We start from the raw sequence: 26,609 nt of genomic DNA, 5'->3' as shown, positions 1-26,609 counted from the left end.
TCAAATAAAAAATAAAAACCACACGGTATTATAAAATCAATAAATTCTTTGCTCTGCTCAGAATTTAAAATGACTATAATGAGGTTCTTTTTTAAGCCAAATCGAGTTTGTGTTTACTCTTTAAACAGTATGAATAAATTTAAGTATCCAAAAATATAGTATTAAGTTAAACTATAAATTCCTTAAATAGGAATTGAAATAAATGTTATGCAATGGAGGATTAAGCAATGCTAAGTGAATTACTCTGCGTATAAAATGTGTGTGCATTTATTGCAGAATTAAACGTTTTATGTAATGTAATGTTTATAAAGTGTAGTGTCTGTTACTCTGTTAGTATTTAAGTCATAAAATCATGTACCACAATAATACCACTCTCGTGTGTGTTATTCGTGGTATTGCGATGCTCGGTACTGGAGAGTACATCAAGGCAAGTATTTATAAATGTGATCGGTGTAGGCAATCTTAAAAACATTTCTTTATTATTTTAAGTGTTTGAAAATACTCTTATTTCCAAGATATCCTGTGCCTGTACTATTATTGTTTGTGGCGCTCGCTGTTGCGTGATTATACGAAATTTTATTGAAGAATCGATCAAAACATACTCAGTATACCTAGATAAAACAAATATCGGTATAAAATGATTTTAGAGCAATAGTTACGCATTACACGAATTGTCGGTAAGTAATAATATTATTTGGGTCATAACTCATAAATTTTTAGTATTTACTTTTCTAACATTAAATATATATTTAACATTAAAGTATTTCATTTTTTTCTATTAAATTAAAAATTTATTATTTCACAAAAATTATAATATGTGATGCCCTAGATAAATGTATTGTTTTTAATTTCAATAATGACAGTTTTATGCCAGATCGTACTTATTATTTCGAAATTAAAACGATATTCTGACATTAGGTTATTAGGTTATGATGTAGGTACCAAAACTGCGATGATATTCTCTTAAAAGAGAAAGATAATATAATAATATATTATTTAAAAATAATTGTGTAACCAAATGACAATTACACTGGAGTTGTTATGTCTGAGTTAAAATATTTATAGGGCTATATTTTAGTGAACAATTATAATATATTATTTTCTAAATCACGACGCGTATATAATACATATATATAGTACGGTCGTGAAAATTAAATAAATGATTTTGATCACTGCCGTTGATCTATTTTCTGTGTGTCTGTACGGTGCCGATATAGTATTCTGGATTTCGGATATAATCTCTTCCTAATTCTAATTATTACACCTACCTTTACGACAAATGTATAGTTTTATTTGTTACGCGTTTTTTGTTGTCATCGCCGTCCTTCCGCATAATATATACATCATTCATATACTCGTATAGTTAAAATGTCCCTAATGCAACTTGTATCTTTTAAACAGAGAGGTACCTGCTGCAATTATGATTTATTGCTTTCTGAAAAAGTATATAATTAATAACCTATTTGTAATTATAAAGTTATGAAATATTATTTTAGTCGTGAATTACAAAATAAAGGAACAATGAGCGCATAATATACCTACGAAAAAAAATGTTTTATGTTTACACGTATAACCTTTCATAAAAATCACCTGTTTACACACTACACAATTTTCCCATCAGAATATTTATCTTTATTATATGTATATATAGTGTATATATATATATATATATATATATTATGCATTTTTTTATGCACTCACTATTTGTTTTATATTTTGTCAGTCAACAATCGAAACCTGTTTTTACTCGTATTATTATTATATTCTACTGGAAATCATTTTATACTAGGTAGGAGACATTTAATATTTAATTTACCACTTTTACGACTAATTGATTACGATTGGTCGGAAACAAATAAGTAAAATAGTCGTAAAAATAAATCGTTGCATTTATTTGGTAAACAATTGGACATTCCATGATAGTATATAAAAAGATAGTTCCTATTTATTTATTTTTCATAATAATATACGTATACATGGATACATTGTATGTGTCTGTCTAGTGTCTATATTATAATAACGTGTTGGAGAATTTATTATACTTGTTTTAAAGTTTACAACGAGCAATACTTACTCGTGTGTTAGTATAGAGTTTGGGTGGGATCAAAATATTATAATGCTTACTTTCGGTGTTTGATGGCAAACAACCGCGAAGCAAACATCATAGATAACGACGTTTTGTTCACCTCTACCATAATAATATTGTAATAATATTATAATATGTCTCGGTTCAGCGTCTTTGACGCGAGTCAAAACGCTTATAGGTATTTAGATACTATAGGTACTGGGTGTTTCTTTTATCGAACAACATTCATTATTTCAAATCTATTAATGTTTTTGAAAACACTTATTTTTCAACTACATTTTATTAAATAAATCATTTTTTTTAAGTTTTTATTTTTTTTTGAATGACAACGTACATTTCTAATTCCATATTTCAAAGCAAAATATTTTTCAGAGTATTTTGATACATACAAATCGGAATTATTGAGATGAGTAGTTTTTGAGTTACAAGCATTTAAAGTTTAGATTAGCGGAGTAGAAGACCAATATTTTACGAGGTATACTCGTATCACTCCACTCCGCTCACTTAAACTTTAAATACTTATAAGTTATAAGTTATAAACTACTCATCCACATTTCGATTTTTATGTATAGAAATACCCGAAAAATATTTTTCTTCAGAAAATGTAATTAAAAATGTATGTTGTCATTCAAAAAAGTAAAAATCTTAAAAATATATATATATATTTAAATGTTTTATTTTCGATTGGAAATTATTTAAGTAAAAAAATATTTTCAAAAATATTAATAGTTTTTGAAATAATTTTGTTGGATAAAATAATCGCCCTGTATTGTATCACTAGTTTTACTGGATTTTTGGATTTGAATTTCCATCGTATGTAGAAAGCCATTTCTTTCTATCTTTATACAACTCTTTTTGGTATGATATCTTAATACCTATACTGTTTATCTGTCAAGTGGAAGTATTATATCTAATTGGGTTGAGTTATTTTTTAAAATGTATTTTAACAATAACCGGCCGTTATCTAAATTTCGTGAAGTCGTGCGCTGTATCGCGTCATTCAACCGCGAACGACTGACACTTCATACTCGTAATTTATATTATTAAAATATTATCGTCGAACCACCTTATGACCTCTAATATTTGAGTATGACAGCTGTAGGCTGAGTTTTCAATATCTCCACTTTAGAATATGTAACTTCAACTCTGATAAGTGATAACAATTTTTAAAAAACTGTATCATTTTTAATTTATTATGGAATAAAAAGTAATGCAGATAGGTATAATATTTATATACATAGTTTTTATAAAGAATCACGTTATCGCTAGGATAAACAAACGCGTTGTAGTTGTAGTAGGATTCTTCTAAAACGGAATTGTTGGCATTTATGGTTTCTAAATTGATATTATAAAAATATTATTTAAAAGTTTATCTGTTGCCTATGCGGTTGCTTCTGTATCGATACATTTACGTGTTAATAATAACTATCAATATTACTAACCATAACATTATTATGATTATTTTTATTTGGTTATAGTCATTACTTTACGAATACATAGTATATACATATATATAATATTATAGCATACATTGGAATAAAAATCATAAGACATTATTTAAATTTATTTGCGAACAGGAAATATTTTTACATTTTAACAAATCCATATTTTGGAGATGGAAAAACAATCCCGAATATTTTGTTTTTTGGGTATTTCATTGGGTGTTTTTTATAACAGAGGCACACATTATATTATATTATTTTTGCATTTTATCTTTTATACCGTATGCATATCTAATAGCTTTTTATACCACGCAGGACTATACAGATCTATTTGGTGCAAGGCAAACAAAAGAGCAAGCTGTTTGAGGAACAGAGAACCCGAGTGAGCGGATCCGATGTACCAGTGGTTGCTCTGCGGTTCAAAGAAGTACACATGATGTGGCTAACATGTGACGCGGTAAGTTTAAATACTAATGTTGTAATCGAATAATATGCTATCATGATATACCTATAATATTATTGTAAATACTGGCATTGTGGGAACGATATTTTTTTTTGAACAAAAATATGCCAAATTAATTTGCTCCTACTAAAGTATGAAACAAGTCTTATCGCGTTGCTCCCTAACTCGAAATAATTTGCGTATAATCATAGGTAGGTAATCAGAATTATATTTTTAATTTGCGCATTTTTAGTTGATTCCAAGCATTCTGGCTAAATAGTATATTTTATTTAGTATCATTAAAATAATTTATGTTTATTCTTATCATATTGATAAATAATAATATTATCCTATAGTCTATAGATAATACGCCTTATTGTAACAAATTATAATATGTTCATTGTTCATTATAAGTGGTATATAACTTATGTGCTTTAATACCTAGTCAAATAACGTAGGTGTCTGTAGTTCGGTTAAGCAACTTATACTAAAATTGCGATTTACGCTGTAATCGTTTTTATATTTTATATTTTGAATGTTAATTTTAAACGACGTGATCTAATTGATACAATTTATTCATTCACGTGGTGGTTCTCATAATGATTTTTGGAGTTTTATAACATAACAAAATTGTTTTGATGTGTACGCTGTTATTATAGCATAATTTAAACGTGTGAGTGATATAATTGTTTAGAATATGCACATTCCAATCACACCTTAGGGTTACTACGCAAATATAAATTGATTTATCGTAATTTAATTTTTTTAAACACTGTTGTTACAGGAAAACTTGGCACGGTTTGAATAGAATAAAATATAAATCAAATGTTTTGTTGAGTAAATAAGTTTATTAGGTATTTAATTTTTTAGTTTTGTTATACATTATTATTACAACGATTATTTTCTATCACAAGTACGAAATAATTATACAATATTTCAGTCTTAGACTAATTGTGATGAAGTAGATATGAAGTTTACAAGGTATATTGTAAATTATATATTATATTATATAATATACAATGCATATATTTTATAGTATAGAATATAAATCGTTTATAATAATAATCCGGCAAAAATAGGTCATAAATCATAATAAATAGCACATATTATATACATTATACATACAGTATTTTGTAGTGACCTTCGATTGTAGGTCATTAAACCCGGGATATGTCCCTATACTCACTAGTGTAATTATATAATCGATTTCTATAATATTATGTACTGCATTTTTGGATTCCGATTAGTGTTGTGTTTTCACTGGGAATATAGATTTTTGAACAAAAAAAAAGCTCTATTTTAGATATATGACTGCAAACATAGTATTATGAGGTAACATTATACAGCTGCTAGTTGGTCTAGAGAATTCGTATTAGTGGTTTTCGCGGTCTGGAAAGGTCACCGTACGCTACAAAAATTTAATCGGATACATCGTTCTGGAAGTGAAGGATATTGTTCGTTCGATATATTCGTACCGACGATGTTACCGTTGTACTAAGTGTAGTTGTGCTAAGTATTATTAATATCAGTGACTTGAACGGGAAATAACTTTATATCATGTGACTTTCAACTCATTATATCATCGGACGAGGTGTAGGTTTTTGTACCTATTGTTTTGTTAATAATAATATCAGAATGTACGCCGACGGCCATGTCTTGAACTTTAAACGGCGTGCACGCTGTATAATATTAACAACTTAATATGATAACCCGGTAGAACACATAATATTGTATTATATTAATATTTACGTGTATATTTTACGGTATCCGGAGTCAGCCCGTATCTTTGACTCGGTGCGGTATTTATGTATCGGCATACGATATGGGTACGACTATGTTATTATAAAATATAAAATATTATACACAATGTGCGCGTTTTTCGGGTTGGGTCATCTCCTAGTTTCCGTTTGTCCTTGTGGAATGTATGTGACGCGTACGAGACGTCGAGAATTTCAGTCGAGATGCATAGAAGATAATAAAAATCATAATGTTATTCAAATTACATTATTATTTGTCTCGCATTCATATTAATGTAATGCTCAAAGTTCGAGGTCTGTAATATTGCCGGATAACTATAATACTCGTAAAAAAAAAAAATGCCTTCGTTGTTTGCAGTCGGCAAAAAATAACAATTTTTACTCGAAAACGTTGATCGTATATCGCGGCACAGCTATTATAGTACGCTTGTATATTGTGGGTGTGATGTGCAGATTTTTTATGTCACTTATCTGCACCTACCTGTACCATAGAGATTAGAGATACTCTATAGTCTCTATGACTTGTCTTATGCGCATCACGGGAAAACCGCGAGGAAAACTACAGTAGAAACTCACGTAACGTTTACGTCCTAATAATATTTTCTTACCGAAAGCAAAACATCTGGAAGTAAATGTTATTTGGTTTATACTCGTATGACTGAAAACCCCACGTTTTCTCCGTCCGTGCATCTAACCTCGCGCCCGTTCCCCGCCAATTGTGTGACGCTGTGTTTTCATTTTAGTTTTATTATTGTTGTTGTTATTATTATTATTATTATTATTATTATATTTTCCTTATAATATTGTTATGTTCTCTTTCCTTCTTTGTTTCCATATCTGCGCAACGAATTTTCGTCAACAAAGGAACGGAAACGCTATGGTGGCGATGGCGGTCTGTGCCATAACGGTCGGTCGGTGGGGCGGGTGACTTGGTAGATATTATGATGACCGGCCTTGACGCTGGCCGAAATATATGAAATCGCCGAACCGACGCCCTTGTGAGTGTGCTAGTATGTGTGTGTAAGTGTGTGTAAGTTCGCGTAAGTGAGTGTGTGTGAGTAATATGCGAGTTTGTGCGAGCTTGCGAGTGCGCGCGCGAAACGACTATAAGAGAACGGATCAAGGACACGACATTGGTTTTTGGCTAGGTCCTATAAAACACTTCCCCACTCCCTCCCCGTGACCGATTTTTTTTCGTTTATCCGCGTTATCATGTTTGCACACTAGACTACTATACGGTAGAGGGAGGGGATTGATTTTATTATTTACAATTTTTTCCACCCCGGCCGAAAAACAAAAATTATTGTGTTTTTTTTTTCATTCATTTACTTCTATTACGTGTACTACTACCCACTCGGTCACTGCCATCGTTGGAACATACAGCAGACAACGTTCGGTTTCCCTTTCATTCATCACTTTCATTTTAGATTTTTATACTTCGGCGGCCGTATAACAGCTGCGCGTCTTCTTCTCTCTCCATCTCGTCATAATCTCGCTCTCCGCCACCTTCACCTGTATGCTGTATATACCGCTCATTTGGATTTTCATTATAATATTATCATTATTATTTTCATTTGTATTATTATCATTGATTAGTGTAACACTTGTATGCTTGATAACCACACGAATTAATTTTTTTTTCAAATTCCTACCAAAATAAAAAAAAATCGTTTAGTAAATTGTTACTTTATTACGATGATATTACAATGTTCAATCATTGTACCTATAAGTTATCGACCATAAGTTTTTTTTTTTACTTTTGTGATTGCCAGCATTATCATTGATTGCAAATTATTAATTTTTACATATTTATACTTATAGTCTTTAAAACATGTTCTGCTTTTATTACTTTTACAGACCGCATTTCTTTAGTCTGTACAATATAAATATTATATGATATGTGTATTGTGTATTATATAGAGTTATGCGTAAGACACGTTTATATAAATAGACTGGAAATGGAATTAATTTATGTTTAAATCATGGTTTAGTTAAAACTAATTTATTGTTATTTTCCGTGATAGTCGTATCAATATTTTAATTAAACTCGTTCATATACATAGGTTATCTATATTAACATTTCCCCGTAATAATTAACAATGGCTGATTTCTTTCTTGACACTTGAATGTATTCCAATCGTGTTTATACAGTATATTTTTTATACGTAGTTCGATTTTCTGTTTCATAATAATATTAATATGTAAGTATGTATTATTACGTGTCATAGTTAATTCCACACGTAGATAGTGTACAGAAATAATTATTATATTGCATTTATAATTTATAATAACAAATAAATAATTTAAATAAATATTTTTGTTTCCTTTCAACGCGAGAAGTACTAAAAACTACATAGTATGTTTTTTCACCATCATCTGACGCCTTCACTGTCTGTCAGTCGGCCACCGCGTATATTAACGATTTCGTATACTTCATTCATAAAACAGTACGATGTACACTAGCATTTAAAAATGACGAGCTAAACTATAACAATGAGCTCAGTAGGATGTAGACGGTTTTAATTGGCATAATGGCGTGTTGCAATAATGTCTATACATATTATTATGATATATAGTAGCCGGAAATAACAACGAAATTATTACAAGTGTAACGTTGTTCCTGTGTAGCAATTAAAATAGAAATAAAAGAAAGAGTTCAAGTTAAACTGTCTGTTATTATTAAATTATTACCGTAGTTTTACGTAAGCGTAATAATTAATTTTTCGTTATCTATACGTCTAATAGTGTGTTAGGACCTATAAAGTATATCATGTTATATTTATAGTATACTAGATTATAACTTATATTTATATGATAAATTGTTTTCGAATATATATATAATGTGCACCTTTTGAAATGAATTATGATATTAATTATTGTACCTACTCGAGAATTCGTTCATTAAACGAGCTTATCATCCTGGACCTAAATAATATTACGGGCTATAATACTATTATAAAATTTATATTATATTGCAATACAAGTATTACGCAACGATAATATAAGTATACATATACATTTAAAACCGTGGACCATACATGAACTATTATTACTTTCGGCTGTACATTATTATAAATTATAATATTATAATTATATTGAACCGACGATTCGCGTCATGTGAGGAATATTTGGCGATTTTTTTTTTGTTCAACACCAAACCGGTTTTACGACGATTCCATTAAATACCTGTGGATTGGAATTTTTTTCACCCGTCACATGCGACCGGTGCATATATTATTATCAGTGATCGTAGTCTACCGCAGTACTCTATTGATCAGCATGCCCGTAACTCGAGACCATATTTTTCGGTAGTATATTGTATGTTATACCCCCCACCTTTTATTTACTATAATTTAACAATATAATACGATATTTGCTTCTACCAACAAATCTACTCTATACTTTTTTATTTATTCATCGTAAATTCATTAATATACATATAATCTCATATAATCTTGTGTGGTGGCTTTACGCGTATATACAAATTTGCTGGATAAACTCGCGTCGTGGCTTTTAACTTGAGAATGCACATTCGGGTTTAATTTGTTTTTTCTTTCAAACTGGTGGTGGTGGTTTGTTCACTTAAACGTATATTATATGTGTACGCACACGTTATTATTTATAAATTTCCTATAAATATAAATTCATTATGACTAACAATAAAATTGACATTGCTATATTTGCGTGTATCAGTGTATGTACGTTGTTGACGTTTTAATAATAATAACACTGCAGAATATACGGTATATTGTGTGACGTAGGTATAGAAAAGAAATTTTTTTAAATTATCACATATTATGTAAATTGTTTTGTAACACGCCGCGGACTGCGAAGTGTTGTGATAGTTTTTTTTTTTTTTAGTATGGCCGCTTCTTGCCTGCACTAACAACTAACAACTCGCGCTCGTGTATTCTATGTATTATAATATACATGTCATTATAAATATTATAATTAGATTATAAACTGACGGCCGCGGGGTCTACATACTTCATATACCAACACACTGACATAATTCAACAGACTGGTTATAGGGGATTGGTGATATCTTGCCAAAGAATAGCGCCTAGGCAAACTCCATCATATAATAGGTATAAGCGGCTGTTATTGTACTATGTGCCTCATTCAAATGAGGAAAAAAATGCATTTTCCTAGGAGCCGCGATGGCAGTGAAGTACGTCTATCATCTTCAAAGTATCTGCGTGCTGTGTATTAAAAACTTAATATTATCGTATATTATGCTATTTTTGTACCTATATTATAACTTAGGTCTAAAATTGACATATTATTACCCTTCAACCTTGATAATATAAACTTAAAATATACAACTACGTGTAAAGTAGAATTTCGTTTATTCAGTATAGTGTACCGGTAGTATTGTAAAATATATATACATAATTTGGTCATTCTTATATCCTTTTACAGTTTCAAAATTCATTAAATTCACTCAGTCATACTTATGACCTATTTACAGTATATACAATACGGGAAAGATGAATAACTTCGAACAACCGTCTCGCATTCAGAAAGATGAATGATTCAAAACTTAAAAATAAATGTACATTTATTTTTCATTTTTTTAATCCGTTCTACATTCAAACCGTATAAATGTAAATATAGTTAATTAAAATTATTGTGGCTATTTCTATTACAAAAGATATATAGTAATATAAAAATGTTATGCTTATTATTGTTCACTAGCGTAAGCAATGAGAATTGTATTTTTAATATTATATTGTAATATTTAATTTAAAAACCAAATGATTATCGTTTTTATATTTTAGTGGTATGACAATATTTTACCGCCCTCGTCCGACCTATACTTTCTGACAATTGCAATTAACCGCATATACATTCACATGTATCCTAGGGGTTGTATTAAACTTCAAAATTTTAATTAAACACGAAAATAAATGTTTAAACTTTCGAATTTCATGGTTTAACTTTATTACATGTCTTAAAGATTCCCCTACTACAGCATAAATTTATTTGGATGAGGCTTTAAAATAATTCAAATGTTTCAGGTCAGTACAGCGTGTTTCATATATGTAACGTACTTTTAGGTATCGCGTGGGACTCGTATAATTTGCAGGAGTAGACAAATATTAAGAATACTTTCTGTATTTATATTACTTTATTAATATGGTATAAATTATACTATTAGGTAATTAATTAACTAATTAATAATAATATTTTTATTGCTACAGGTAATTTTATGTTGTTTATTTATACATTCAGGCTAGATATTAATTGAAATGGGGCAAAAAATATACCATTGCTCTCCACACGTTGTGGTTATGTATTAGTTGTATATTAAAAACTTTAATTTAAATACAAAATATGCCACAATATATTAATAACAAAAAAAAATATTCTTTAAATTAAAAGTTATAGCTATCTATTTGTATTATATACAGTACATATAGGTACCTATTTATAAACAAATACATAAATTAACAATTTGTATTTTAGTTATCAGTAATTATTTTAATTATTATTAAATGGAAATTTCCTGACAAGTGATGTCACTTGGATAATTTTTTATTCAAATTTTTTCTGTTAGTGTTTTATTAATTTAACTCCTATTTATTTTTATTTATAATTATATTTTTTCAATATACCTATTTGCTATGATAAAATATTATGCGAAACTTATTTTTTCTTGCTATGAGTGGGAAGGGGATTTTGTGTGATGGAGATACGTCTTATTTTGTACACAAAAAATCGTTATTGTCCGTACTTCGTGTGTATATATATATATATATATATAAACATTATATTATTATATATTGTAATAAGTAATAATATTATTATATTCATTAATTTTCTCGTCTGTTTTCGTCGAGCAGCTAACAAATATGCATGTCACTGTGTGTTAAAAGAATAAATATTTTAATCCTTTGGATGTATATTATTTTTAGTGTAAATATAAATATACGTTTATAGGTATTATCTCGTGTTTAACTTGTGTAAGTTGTCGTAGATTTCCATCGGCGCATCAACGTTTGTTTTTCGTACGTACACCATTTTGCTTTTGTTCGCCATTATTACAGCAGTTGGTTGAGTATGTGCTGCATGCACGTTATTCGTGTTTTTTTTTATCCTGAGATCGTCTTTTTTGGTTAAAAAAACAAGGAACGTTGTACGTTATAGGTGCTGTGTGCGAAAACTGTGTTTTTTTTGTTGTTGTTTCTTATCGGGTAAATGCGCATTAGACAGACAAACGAAAGACAGGGAAGGGTAAAAGAGCGAGGGAAATAAATTTATAGGCGCCTCGTCCTTAAATTTACATCCTCCTCACTATATATATTATATATTATTATGTGTACACACTTAAATGTATTATATTCGGGGGGTATAAACACATATAATATATTGTATACAAACTAGTTAAATTTATTTTTTCATTTCGCGCTCGTTCAGGTTTTTTTTTTTAAAGAGACTATATCGAATGCGTCTTATTCGGTCGCAGGGCAATTCACTCGTGTAATCAGTGAAACAAACGTAAATATAACGACGATTTCGATTTCAAAAGAATAACTTACAGCGTGTGCGTTATAGGGTGGGCTTGCAAAAATGTACATTTGAACGTATGAATAAATATACGCGGCGAAGAAACGCAAACTGCTGCAGTATTTAATAATATAACAGTGTACAGTGCAAATAATTTATTACCTACATATGTATTATTATACAAAATGTCGAACTACTACAACGTGTGTGTAACTGTGTAAGGTCCTATCGTTAAGTGATATTGCGCATAATATGATGTATACATCACGCGCGTACTTATACGTACTGTCGTTATTATTGCAATTCGATACTTGGGACACGGTGTAATATATAGTATTATATTGTGCATGATTACAGCGTGTATACAGCTTACGCGGCAGTGGTGGTCAAAGTTTTTTTTCTAATAGTGTCGTGGTATTTTTGTGATGCACAGCATGCGGTTGTATAATAATATATAATAATAATACTTATTGGAGAGTTGGAACGCGGGCCGAACGAAAAATTCGCGATTCTATAAATTACCTGTTACCCTATATGTATGTATTCAAATAAGGAAAGTAATGTCTACACGGTTCCCTCTTATGCATTGGTTCAAAATCGGAATACTTTGATAAAAAAAATACCTATAAAATATATTTATATCTATTGTTTATTTATTTATTCGCGGCGATGTATAAATATACATTATTATTTTTGTATGTGAACAGACGGAAATACATAAAAATTTGGTTGTTTTCAAACGAAAACGAAAACCCACCCAATTGGCAACCACTGGTTGGCGTAGTGTACTCGCGGCTCGCTGCAGTAACGATTGGTTGTAGAGGAAGTAGGGGTGGTATGCGGATTCAGCGAATGCCCGATAATATTGTATTCTTATATCATATCATATATATATATATTAACAAAACAGCCTCTCTCTCTCTCTCTCTCTCTCTCTCTCTTTATATTGCGTATAAAGTACATAATATTATACGCTGCGAACGTTCGTACGTACTATATGTACTATACGTACGTATTATGTCCATGAGAATGATGTATGTATTACTAGGTGAGTGCACTGTTCATCCTTTCCTGCGACGTCTTTGTAATAAGACCGACGATATTATACGTTTAATTGTTTAAATGCAAGTTGAATCGTTTCAGTAGAACGATTCTTTTTTAGAGGTATTCGATGTACCGACACACTCTTGTTATCATTTTATACTGTGGGGCGTAAACCTACGTATCTTATCGTCAATAATTTTATTTGCGAGTAATTATAAATTCCGATATCGTGACGGTTTTGGTTGAAACTTTTTGAAAGTGCGAACTGGACTTTTTCGCGGCGAATTCCGATGAATTGCTTAAATCGTTTATTCGACTTGGTATATTATATTCATCGTCGGTGGACTGCAACCACGATATTTCCCGTCGATTTTTTTATTCTTATGAAAACGTATCAATAAATATGTGCTATGTTCTCAACACTGGTTTTACGGTTACTCTGTAATATACTTAGTTTAATTGCGTCGCGCAGTTGCACATCGTCGTCTTTTGAATGGTTGTTAATAATAATAATAAAGCTACATTTTTAATTTTATTATTAAAAAGGTCCTCTGCAGTTAAAATAATAATAATAATACTAATGATAATAAACATTCGACGACTACTACTATATTCATGCTTGTAAACGTGCGCGCCGCCTTCGGGGATTTCAGTGGGCGCCGTGCGCTACCGTCCGTCAAGGTCCCCCGGGAGCGGTTCGGGTGGAAAAGGGTGGTGTCCCGCGCCGTAAAGGAAGCTGTCGACACGAGTGTAAAAATATATATATATATATTATAATAGCGGGCACGGGCTAGACAGAATTATATTTAAAAAATAATTTTTTTCGTTTAATAATAAAACATACAAAACGTCGTCGGGTGAGCAACCGGGCAGCAGCAGACGACGACGACGACGACAATTGGAATGTGCGTACGGTGAGGAGGGGGGGTTCGAGGTAGTAGAAATAGTAAAGTCCACGTGCTGACCCGGGGCGCCCACGCGTTTGGCGGTTGTCCCGCGACGAGAACTGATGGTTGTCGAGAGGGTCATGGGAGGGGGAGTTGCTTCTTAATAAGTGGCGTCCCTCCCTTCCCACCGGTGTTCGTCCTCTCATACAGACTTATTATTTAGGTATATCTACTACTACACGTCGCGCACGCACCCGGAAATAGTTTCACTGTATAATATAAGTTTATATCCATTATAGATAATATAAACTTAGTATAATATGTAATTTCATTTTTTTTTTCACAGCCATTCTGATTTTGAACGAGTATATACCTACTAATATTTTCTCTCATGGTGTACCTATAGTTAAAATAAAAAAAAATACTGTAGTCGTGTTACCAGTTAAGGGTCCTTCAAATAGAAATTGGTTTTATATGTAAATATTTTTAAGGAATTGTATTTATATGATTATAGATTTTTTGTGTTGTTATAATTGCAGTTATAATAAATTATATTATCAAGAACACAAAATTTAAATGCTTACATTTGTCTTCAGTAATAATTAAACGTTAAATAGAATTTATTTTCCTTCTTATCAAGAAAAAAGAAGATTATTCATATTATAGAATATATTCCAATTAAAAAAAAATAGGTTTAGTTGATTACTATTTATTACCCTATGGCCTCTGAATATCGACCGTTATGATTTAATAGATTTTATAAGCCTTATACATTTTTATATACTATGTTTTTTTTTAAATTTAACATCTATCAATTTATGTATACTTTCTTTTAAATCAATGTATTCGATCCATTGAAAAATAATTAACTGCACTTTAAAGGTTTGAAGTTTTCTCAACTATATTTCAATAGTATAATAATACATTTTAATTAACAAATCAATGACATTTTACATTTATACGATTTAACGTCATATTCTGATATTACATTTTACCAAGTGTAATTACAATTAATATATTTGTATGCATTTGAAAATTGTGTGTGGTAAAATAATTTTGAGCAAATTTATTTAAAGATTCAATATACAATAAAGTTTAACTTATGTAAAACGTTGCTGAAAACCTCCATAATTCTGTTCGAGACACATTAAACCTTATCTGCACAGGAAGGACATAAAAAATAAAATAAAATAAAATAAAAGAGGGATGTACATTTTATTATAATTAATGTAAATACAAGTTTGTTTACGACCTCATTCGTACTAATGTGTTCGTGCCTATTTTTTAGATATATTTATTATATCAAAAACTAGTCAATCTACATCCTCTATTAGAGAACCTCTAAAATATACTATTATGTAGTTATGTACCCTGATGTATTGTTATTATGTAACGTTTTATATAGTGTGTATATTTATATATTCTATTATATTCTATTATATATTTTCATAATATTTTATTTTACTTACAGATTCTAATCTGTTGCAACGTTTTTCGAGCATATAACTTTAATTGTATATTATAATATTAATTATTAGCATTTAAATTGTATTTGATTTAATGAAAATAATAAAAAATATAGAAAAAAACCATTCAAGTAGTTTTAGGAGGTAAATATAATATTAATTGTATATATTTTTTTTCAACAAAACCATATACTTTTATCTTTATCACCTCGACATTAAAAATTTTCGTTTATTTACATTTTACACGGCTGCAGGATGAGAATACAAATAACCATTCGTGCAGTGGTAATTTTTTCGCTTAGCTGCGTGGTTATTGAAAATGAACAGTCCGCGGATGTTTATTATTCATCTTTATCGAAAGGTTTACCAGCGGACAAACGTATACCTGTAAATTGTAACAGTGCAAATTATACTGAATACGGATGCATGATTTTATTGTACGCTTGTTAAACGTCTACCTCACGGGTCCTGGGAAAATATATTGCTATTTTAGTATTTTACTGATAATGCTGTCGTGTAACATTAGGATTTTTATATGTATACATAAATGTAATGTATAAGTGAAGATATCTTGAAAACGTTAATTATGATAATATACTACATACTAACTGTATTGTATGCACATGTCGTGTGTGAGACGTAAATTCGATTAATTATTAGCGTTTATCCGTATGGTGTACAATGTATACATGCGTGATATACACGATTAACGACGGTTTGAATACCTACACAATATTGTGCGTGAAAACAATTAATCGACTTTTTCTTATGCTATAATTAAACACAGAGAGAGAAATTAATTAGTTAAAAGTAAGAGTTGATAATTTTCCTACACATCATCAGTGTATAACACGTAATTTATATAGGTAATAATTATTTACGATTTTGTATCTCAGATTGTACCCGTGCGCGCTAATCAGCTCCAGTCGGTAAAGATGACCATATTATGTATGTAGAACTTGCATACTATTTTATTTATTTTACGCAAATTTCATTTGTACGAATGTAGTGGTACCTCGGCTTTTATCTAGAACAAAACATTGATTTACCGTTTTTTTTAATTTTACAAATTTTTTTTTCGTTATTCGGATTTTTCTTTTCAGTCAAAAAATATGTATATATTATTTATCTATTTGTTTTGGTTAATACTTGTCAACAGTATTCAGTTTTTCTTATTTGTCACCTAATTTTTAGGTATACTTTATTGTCTAATAAAAAAATATGTTACCTCTTTTTTTCGTACGTCAGGTCGCGGGTCGCCAGGAACAATATAAGAAATGAAAAATCCAAAAAATATTTAGAAAAGTTTATTATTATTACAAAATAGATATACACTATATTGTATTTGATAATATATTTTTTATTATAATAATTTAGAATAAAGTCTTATTGTATAAGTCTTATTTTAATCATAATTGTTGCCTTATTATTTGATCGATTTTTTGTGATCTAATTATGGTCAAAACGTAATTATTTTATTATATACTTAGGTACTTATGTAATATAAATTAATTATTTACGTTTATTTTCGATGACGTCGATACACTATGTATACTTTTAGACGAGCCGTTTATCGCGAATTACGTATACGTATGAGCAGCATCAATGATAAAATAATAACCTAATTATAATTTAAAACACAGTGATAGCAGAGTCCAAAATCTCTGTTTCCGTTTTAGTTATTACTTATTAAGGTTTTAATTTATTTAATATTGGTCTTTCATACATGTTTATTAATATGCGCTTAGGGTTTGTACGATTAATTAAGTCGCGGTATTAAACTTCCACGCTTCATTTTTCTTTTAGTTTTTGACGGATTTTACAAAATATCTTTAACAGCCAACAACACTTATTAACAAGATTTTTTAATTTATTATTAAATATTCCATGTTTAAAGTTTTTTTTTTTATTATTGATTTCCAGCGCATGTTACATGTAGCATTGTAGATTGTAAAATGTATCGAAGGAATATATTCCTAACCTATCGGAATGCGATTTACGTTTAAAACATAGTTTAAAACTTAAATAAATGATTTCTATTATACAAAAATATTAAGTATTTTTTAATCCTGAAGATTCAAACGAGAAAATATAATATAATGTAATGTCACTTATTGTATACTTTTTTCAATTTAAGATAATTTACGTACTGAATTCGGATTACGCTGTACAGTCGAAGTATCGACTTTTTATTCTCTTCGCGTCTCTCTCTCTCTCTATTTATATATATTATTGAATTCTACAAAAGTATTTGTTGTCAATTATTTTATATTTTATATTGGCTCATGCTGATATTATACATTAATATATTTGGTAATACATTAGCGCATATATAATATATTAAACTATCGACTGATCGTATTCACTGAATAGCTACTTAAAAATAAAGACCTACCTAATTGTTTATATTGGTTGACGTGATTACGCATGCTTGTTCAATTTTATGGAGTTTTGATAAAAAAAAATTAATTATTATAACTCAAATGTATGTTTTAAACGTTAATAACAGCACTGGTGTAAAAAAAGATATAAATTTACACCTATATTACACGTATATTAATTGGGCAGGTACATTAATATGGGCATGTCGTATAATTTACTGTATAATATTATGATTCGCTTCTGCTGCAGATTCTAAACTGCTCGGATTACTATAAATCGCAGGATTTTTATTCGTAAAATATACGCGCTCTCTGCAACGGTTTATGTACAATCTGAATAATATCGTGTTTTACCGGAATGACTTAGTATACAAAATGATTTATTATATAAAAAAAAAATAATGCGAGATGCTTGTTTCATATAGGCGTATTTTTTCATTTTTTTTTTTTTTTTTTTACATATTTTATGTCATTGAAAATAACTAATTTAATCTAGCCGGGAGAATGGTACAAAAGAATTTAAAAATTTTGTCTCGATATATATTATGTGTACACGTCATATACATTTAAATTCAGTTGCCTAAACATATTATAATATGTACAGGTATACCACAGTTTATGATATAGACACTCTGCTTTTTGGTGTCAAAACATATGTCACAAACTTGTACATTCTTGGCGCTCAAAACTTTATTCGGTATTATCAATTATACGGGTGGCCATAAAAAATAAATGACGATGAGCGGCTTTCGAATTACTGTATACACTCATTCGCGTGCGCACGACAGCGACAGAGATCACACACACACACACAATAATAATAAAGTAAAATGTCGAATTATAGGGCTGTTTTGAATTATTGTCGCGGGAAACACATTTTATATTGCATTACATATGTCATCACATCACGATAGACCCGTTAACCCCGTTCGGCAGTCGCTAAACTCGAAGCGAGCAAAATATATTATAGCAAACTTTGTGTGCGGCCGGCGACTCGACGACACGGTTCCGTTACGGCTCAATTATCGAATCGGCATTCCGGATCGATGAAAATCCATACTACATATATATATATATATACTTAAAGCGAAGCATGCGCGCGGTGTAAAGTTATTCGAAAAATACCGTAAGTATACCGCGTACCTGTGTGTACGGTATTTTTATGTACACATGCATGTGTATATAATATCATCGCGTATATATCCTTCCCCTACACAACTTTCAAACCTGTTCCCAGCGGTGTTTTATCAACCGGTTTACCGAGCGTACCCCGTCGAACAAGACACACATACACGCTTAGGTACACGTTATACATGACGTATACACCGTGGTCTCGTTCGTGAAGGTTTTTGGTGTATGTTTTTCGATTTTGGGGTTTCAAAGTATCGAACGATAAGTTTCCTCAATATATAGATATATTATTTTTTTTATAGCATATATACGTTCCTCGTATAGTCATTTTGTTTCGATTAATGGTCGATTCTCGTGATCTGATCATAATTATTTGTCGTTATTTATACCTTTATGTTATAATATATTGATGACGACGAATGAACATTTTGAGTGTATTTACTGAGAAAATATATTATATATAGTCACGCCGGAATCCCATGCTATATAATTTTGCACTCATTGACTCGAATTTGAATGTTCACGGGACGAAGAACTATTATTTACTCGATATTTGGAATTTAAGCATTGTCGTCTAAGAAAAAAATATAGTTTGTCTTTTGTAAAAAAACTTGTTGAGAAATCACCATTGAAAAATTTGAAAATAGTGTACACGAAAAGAAGAAATCTTCCAATATGCATACAATAAGAAAAACCGAAAACAAGTTTCGGAGATATCAAACCCAGCCCGTGATAAAATGATCACCCATTATACATAATATAGTATATATTATATTAGTACCTATAATACTATATTATGTGAATAACCCGTCCTTGAGCCTGATTATAATCTCGAACGAGTGGTTATAATAATTAATAATACTTGTAATAAAATTGTCATCTCTAAAAACGTGAAAATTAATACACTTTGGTCGTAAAATCGTATTCCGGTGCATCGCAGGGGGGAATTGCGTCCCGTCCGTCATAATATTATAATAAACTGCAGATTAGTAAACCTTAACTTGTATTGCCACCCATTAAAATAATTTAATTTTTACATCAATAAGTTTTTCATAAAAAAAAATGTTATAAACCACAAAAACTATGTATAGAAATAACAATTATTAAGCATTGAAATATCATTATTTTTTTTAATGAACTGGAGTAAATATTACATATGTATATTTGATGCTACAAAATTAAGCGTAATGTCTATACTTTATTATTAAACTGTTATAAATTGTGAACTATTCATGCTTCAATTTTTAACTTTTTGAAAGTTAAATCGGTATTCATAATGGAAAGTTCAAAATTATCGTTGAGCATTTTTTCAGTTAATATTCAAAAACTACTTTGTTAATAATATAGTAACACAAAATAAATGGATAAACAATTTTTTCTCTTTCGAAAACAAAAGTTGACGGTGGAACAAACGCAGTATCATAGTCCAAAGTTCATTCTGATAGTTTAATTCATGTATATATGTCGCAGCCACTTGAAGGAATTGTGCATTTCGTAAAAAGTTATCTATAGTTCATGAAATCGAAACCATTTTTTTTATTTAATGAATTTTCTTTTTTTGAATGCATACTAAAATTTGTGTATCTGCTTGTACCGAGAAAACGGAGATTCGTCCTCGGTTATAATTTAAACGTTAAAATATGTTCTACTGTATTGCGGTTGCGGTTACGCCTTTCCGCCGACGCCACGGTCGTTTTTATCATAATCCTCGTCGTTATCGGTGTCGGTGTATTTGTAGCCATATATAATGTTATAACTGTGTACACACACACACACACAGGTAATGTGCGACATACCGAAATTTTCGAATTCGATTAAAAATGTTGACCTTCAGGATGGGAAAAGAAGACGAGTCGGCTAGGTTGGTCGGTCGTTGCTGCTAATTCGTGGTTGCCAAATCGCGGCGATGACCCGCGCGATGAAAAAGAAATGTCCATATAATATATAACGCAATGTATTTGGTACGCCGTGTGCCAAATGACAAGATTCCCGAATATCTAAATGGTTTTTAATTAGACGCGTTGCCCAAGAACGAGTTTTTTTTAGAGTGTTATAAACCGAGTTATAAACATTCAATAAACGCCCAACCATTCCTTTCTTTCGCGCGTTTTTAACGCACAAAATGTCACATTGTCGTTTATCGCTGCAGTCGTACGTTTACCGTTTTCAATAATTTTATACTTCGCTCATTTTAGAAAAATATTCCTAATGATAAAATATAATATCATAGACAATATCGTTTTTCATATGATTCTAAATTTTAAATATTGTTCGAAATTGGGGACCGTACAATTATTTGTCCCTCGGCTGATTTTAGCTTGTCTGCCAATAAATGATTTATTTTATGATTACTTTTGTGACTGATGATAAAATGAATGTTGAGACATTTTTAAATCTAGGTGCATCTATTTTTTACGGCAGTGGAGTTTTCTTTATGATTAAGTTATAAACTGTGTCTCGTTACATACTGCATAAACTTTATTCCTACTATAGTGTGGTTTAAGTTCAATGTAAATTTTGATTATTCATTGTTGTGGCTATATTTTATCGGCATCTTAAGAAATCAATTGCCCAATATTAATATTTATATAATTTATTTTTTTATGTCTGGAATCTAGTAAAAATGATTGTTATTGGTTTGTAGTGAAAATCTATTCTTATAGATAACTATTTTGTCACTTTTTATTGATTAGATAAGTTATTGGTGTATTTGTCAGATGAATATTTATTTGTCAAAAATAATAAGTTATAAGTACCACATTTTTAGAAATTTTAATGCCGAGTAACTAAATTATTATTTTTGTTGTTTTATTTAGCTTAATTTGTAAATGTAGATATTTTTAATTGTCTGTGCCGGCAGCGCTTAATGCGGTTAGAAAGATTTCCAGGGATAATATCCAAGTCAAGATATTTAACAAGTGTAATAATTTTAAATGGAACTGAGGTGAATTTTTTCGTAAGATAAGGAAGCGTATTAGGCAATTAAGTTAATGTGAAGGTCGGAATAAAGTGTACGATTTAAAAAGTTAACAAAATATACTTTCGTTATAATTATTCCGATACGTTTTTGTTACATTGAGATTATATTGTGACGTGATCTCTTCGATGTTAGTTCGTTTTTTGTTCTATGTCATATAGTACATTGGTTTCAAATAGTCTGTAGAATGTTGTACTGTAAATGATATACGTATAATAATGTATTATATTAGGTACTCTATAAGACCAACTTCTAACTACGACAAAGTAGTAGACGTATAGAGTTCTAAGAAGATGAGTGCAGTACATATGACGTCATTTTTTATGTATTTGTAATATTTATAAATATATATAATATTATCGCCGAAGGGTTTATTTCAAAGTTTTAAGTCGTGAAGTATAGTATATATTATACTAAAATATCTATTGACTATTATATTATGCATTTAGGATTTGCTGACCTTTATTTAATATCTTTTTTGACATCGGAGCTACGAGGGCTTTCCAAGTGCGTACCTGTACGCGTATGTGTTCTAACCTAACGAATATATATCTAAGTTACGTGTCGGTAAGCGGGTAAGGGTTATCGCGACGAGTCGTCATCATTATGATGTATTAAACATTCGTAGCCGTTCTACACGTCTGCTCCAAATGTTTAATAATATGATATAATATTAATATAAATAGTATATTTTTTAGCCACTTGGTCTTGATAGTAACGTAATGTAAGTATTTAATTTCTTATTCTAACGATGTTACTTTTTGATTACTGCTATACGGATGGTAATTTTTCATAACAATAACTTATTCATTCGGGTTAAAACTCATATGATTTTTTGATTTTAAAACAAATTATGTGGTTAAATATAGTAGGAGCCAATATTTCAAAATCAATAACTCAAAATGTTGCGTTATTAAAATTAGACGATTCTTGCAAACCATTTTAAATACAATAGTATTATAAATAAACTATGAGTAAAAATAATTATATACATTGGTATAATATTTTGGAAATATAACTATAGACTTAACTTTGTTCGTGTTACTTCACTACCTACACTTTTATTTTATATTCAGATACCCAAATACGTTACCGTTTAAAATATAACTAACTCATCGGTACTGCAACATCATACCTATAATAGTATGTACCGTTGTTCTATATGGTACATAGATAAAACTATAATATATTATACTTGTCAGACGAAAACACTGCGGTCTGCAAAACTGCTCGGTAATCGGTATACCGTTCCCGGTATGAGTGTACTGTGTGGTATTATACATTGTGTGTATAATATAATTAATATCAGATGTGGTTTCGAATTTCAGACATCTTTCGACTACTTAAGCGTCTAAATAATGAACGCTCAGAGAGTGGGAAGTTAAGAACACTGCTTCATCGCCACCGAAATCGCCTCCTAAGTTCTAGTCTATATCAGTCGAATTTGTTTATGATTTTATTAGAATAAAATATGATATTATTTCAATTTTTTATGATGGGTAGGACGGTCTGGAGAGTTTTTTCATAGGTTGGTCGATTATATGGTTTGCGCGCTATCTAGTCCGATCGAAGGTTATAGGTCGCATTGATAGTATGTATGTATGTATGTATGTATGTATGTATGTATGTATGTATGTATGTATGTATGTATGTATGTGATAATGATCGTGATCATTTTTGGCCGGTGCACTACGCACGCGTACATTCTATGTAATACCTATATGTACCTATACTACAACAAAAAATTGTTGTATGTAGGTAATATACATAGCAATATAGGCGTACTAATATTATAATATGATAATCTGCATTATATGGGTGCGTGCAGGCACAAATCTACTATTAGGTTGGTGTCTACACAGTATTTAAAGGTCCTCTCCGTACGAGACTGGCGAGACTTGACGATATAGTTGATATTCATTCAAAAGTGTACATTGAGTATACAATATTTTACCGTATCATACATGTCATTACACTAACGTGTTAATAAAACCTTGATCACGCAGACATACATCACAATTATTCGTTTAAATGAAATGTTCATGTTTAGCGATTTAATTGATTAAGTACTTTTGTAATACTATACTTATATGAGTTCTAAGCAATATTCTAGAAGCAATTGAAACACTTATATAGGTTTAATTTTTATTTTCTATTGTTTTTTACGAGATAATTTGTAAAAAGTTCTATATGTGTTTATTACATATCATACACTTTAATATACAGTATAGAAACCGTTCATAATAACATTCACGTGACTTTTTAAAATTGTATCTAATAACTGCAGATTGTCATTATAACAAAAAAGATAAAATAAAATTTAAAAACTCGATTATTTTTTTGTATTATAATTTATAAGTAACGTGCATTGTATGTTTATCACTAAATTATGACTTTTATATATAGGTATCTATATTATATAGATAAAAAAATGAAAGTTGTATTATTATTTATTTAAAATTAAATTTATATTGTAAATTAAATTGTTATATTAGTTTTCTTTTGTACAAAAATCATATTTATTTATACATATTTTTCTAGTTAAACCAATCATAAAATCCGTATAGTTATTATACATACGTCATAATAATCGATACAAATTAGTACATTTAATAAAATAATTTTTTCACCTTCAATCTAAAGTTATTATTATTTTCTTTTATTTTATAAATATACACCAAACTGCTTTTTACAAAAGAATACACAAAAATAACAATGTAAGTTTGTCATTACAGCAGCTGTCATTAAAAACGATTTTTACTGTATTACTGTATATATTTAGTTTATTAAATTACTGGTCTTACAGAAAATTGCATTTTAATCTAGGTACAGACTATATAAAGGACTCGAGTTCCTATGCTTAACTTGCGGGGTCTTACTTCAAAATATCAGGAGTTTGTGAGTTGCCACATAAACGTACTTAGTAGTGTGAGTACCCCTCGTGTGTGACACAGATTTGTTTACCATACATTTGATCCCTCTCATTTTATCTTTAAATATCTTTAATAGTTGAGATTTCTTCGTATTATATAACAAAAAGTGTCCTACGGTGAAACAATATTCTATTTTTTGAATGAGAATAATTTTTGCACTGTAATTTATTTTTTTAAAACATATTGATACATATAATTCAAATTTGAGCTAAAGTTCTTTGTTATTAAAATATTCATACTATGGATAGTAATCTATTTAAAGATAGTGTTACAAAAATATAAAATATATGTACTTGGATCAATTTTACAAATTAAAAATGTTGATAGATATTAATAATTAATTAATAAAATTTTTAAATCACTATAGTCCCCATATATCTTCCAAACCTATTATCATTAGTATGTAGTTAAATAACTCAAAATTTATTTTTTCAACTTTTGATTTTAAAAAGTACGTACAAATTTTCAGAAAATCTATTTGCTAAATTATTTGTTGTAGCAAAGGGTGTTTTAATTGGAAAATATTAAAAAAAAAGTGGTCGAGCATGCTAAGTAAATTGCTTTGTACGCGTATTTAAAAAGCACCAGTTTCTATAGTATTCAAAATTAATTTCGTCCGCTGACCGAGCTATAGAAATATTGGACAGGGTAAACGTACTCGTATATTTTCTGGTGATAAGTACTTGTATTTTACAGTGTTAGGACATCATAATGTATGCTTCGCGGTGGTAGTGGAGGCGGCTTCCTAGTTGGTGAACACATTTTGGCATCGGTCGTCTATTTTGTTAACAGTCGCGTAGGCTCAAATATAATATAACGAACTGGGGAGAGGACATCGGTGAAAGAGTAAAAATAACACTGTCGTGTATAAGTTATAATATCCAAGCTTTGTGCGCGGGAAATTAATGACATCTCGAGAAAATTTGGAAAAATATATTTATATATGAGTATAATATATTATAATTTTTTTTTTTTTTTGAAAATCGTCTATTTATAAGTTTTATAAAATGGTCTATATTTTACTGTTGCCAGTGATTTTGAAGAAGACGCTTTCTGATTTCTTAGCGTTTGCCTTCCGTTCTATACAGGGTAATTTTTTTAATGTAAGGCACACATTATCACACTATTTCTAAAACTATTTAAGATTTTGAAAGTATTTATCAATTTATAAAATCTTGATCTAGTTGTTATAACTAATTTACTACTAGTTCAAAATTTGAAATTCTTTTTAATTAATTATATAGTTATATATTATTATGATTTATGAGCATATTATTTTACCTATATATAATATGATTGTTTTATGTTGTGATATTGATAACTTTGTTGTACTTATCTGATTCACGACAAAAGACATTTTTTTTTCTAAAACCTGCTGACGATGGTCATATCCTCTGTTGTATAATATGTATAAGGATTTCATAATAATTATTAACGCATACTATTTATTTACCTATATATATATGTACCTAAGTGTAAATTGGCGTATTTGCGTTAGAGGTATGGTTATTTATTATTGTATATAGGTTATTAATGTGTAATGTACGTGTAAT

The 26,609-nt window shown here is 29.6% G+C and overlaps 1 protein-coding gene across 1 annotated transcript in view; it reads left to right on the top strand.

The window, feature by feature from the left end:
• LOC132919642 (uncharacterized) overlaps nucleotides 1-26,609 on the top strand; it is a 99,095-nt gene that overhangs the window by 47,247 nt on the left and 25,239 nt on the right. The window contains exon 4 of the mRNA XM_060981382.1: nucleotides 3,844-3,985. Within this exon, the coding sequence (XP_060837365.1) occupies nucleotides 3,844-3,985 (142 nt within the window). The remainder of the gene's footprint in view (nucleotides 1-3,843; nucleotides 3,986-26,609) is intronic.

The sequence above is a fragment of the Rhopalosiphum padi genome, chromosome 2 (assembly GCF_020882245.1).
Source record: "Rhopalosiphum padi isolate XX-2018 chromosome 2, ASM2088224v1, whole genome shotgun sequence".
NCBI classification, from domain to species: domain Eukaryota; kingdom Metazoa; phylum Arthropoda; class Insecta; order Hemiptera; family Aphididae; genus Rhopalosiphum; species Rhopalosiphum padi.
Note: the sequence above shows the minus strand (reverse complement) of the source record. Positions and strands in the feature narration are given on the sequence as shown.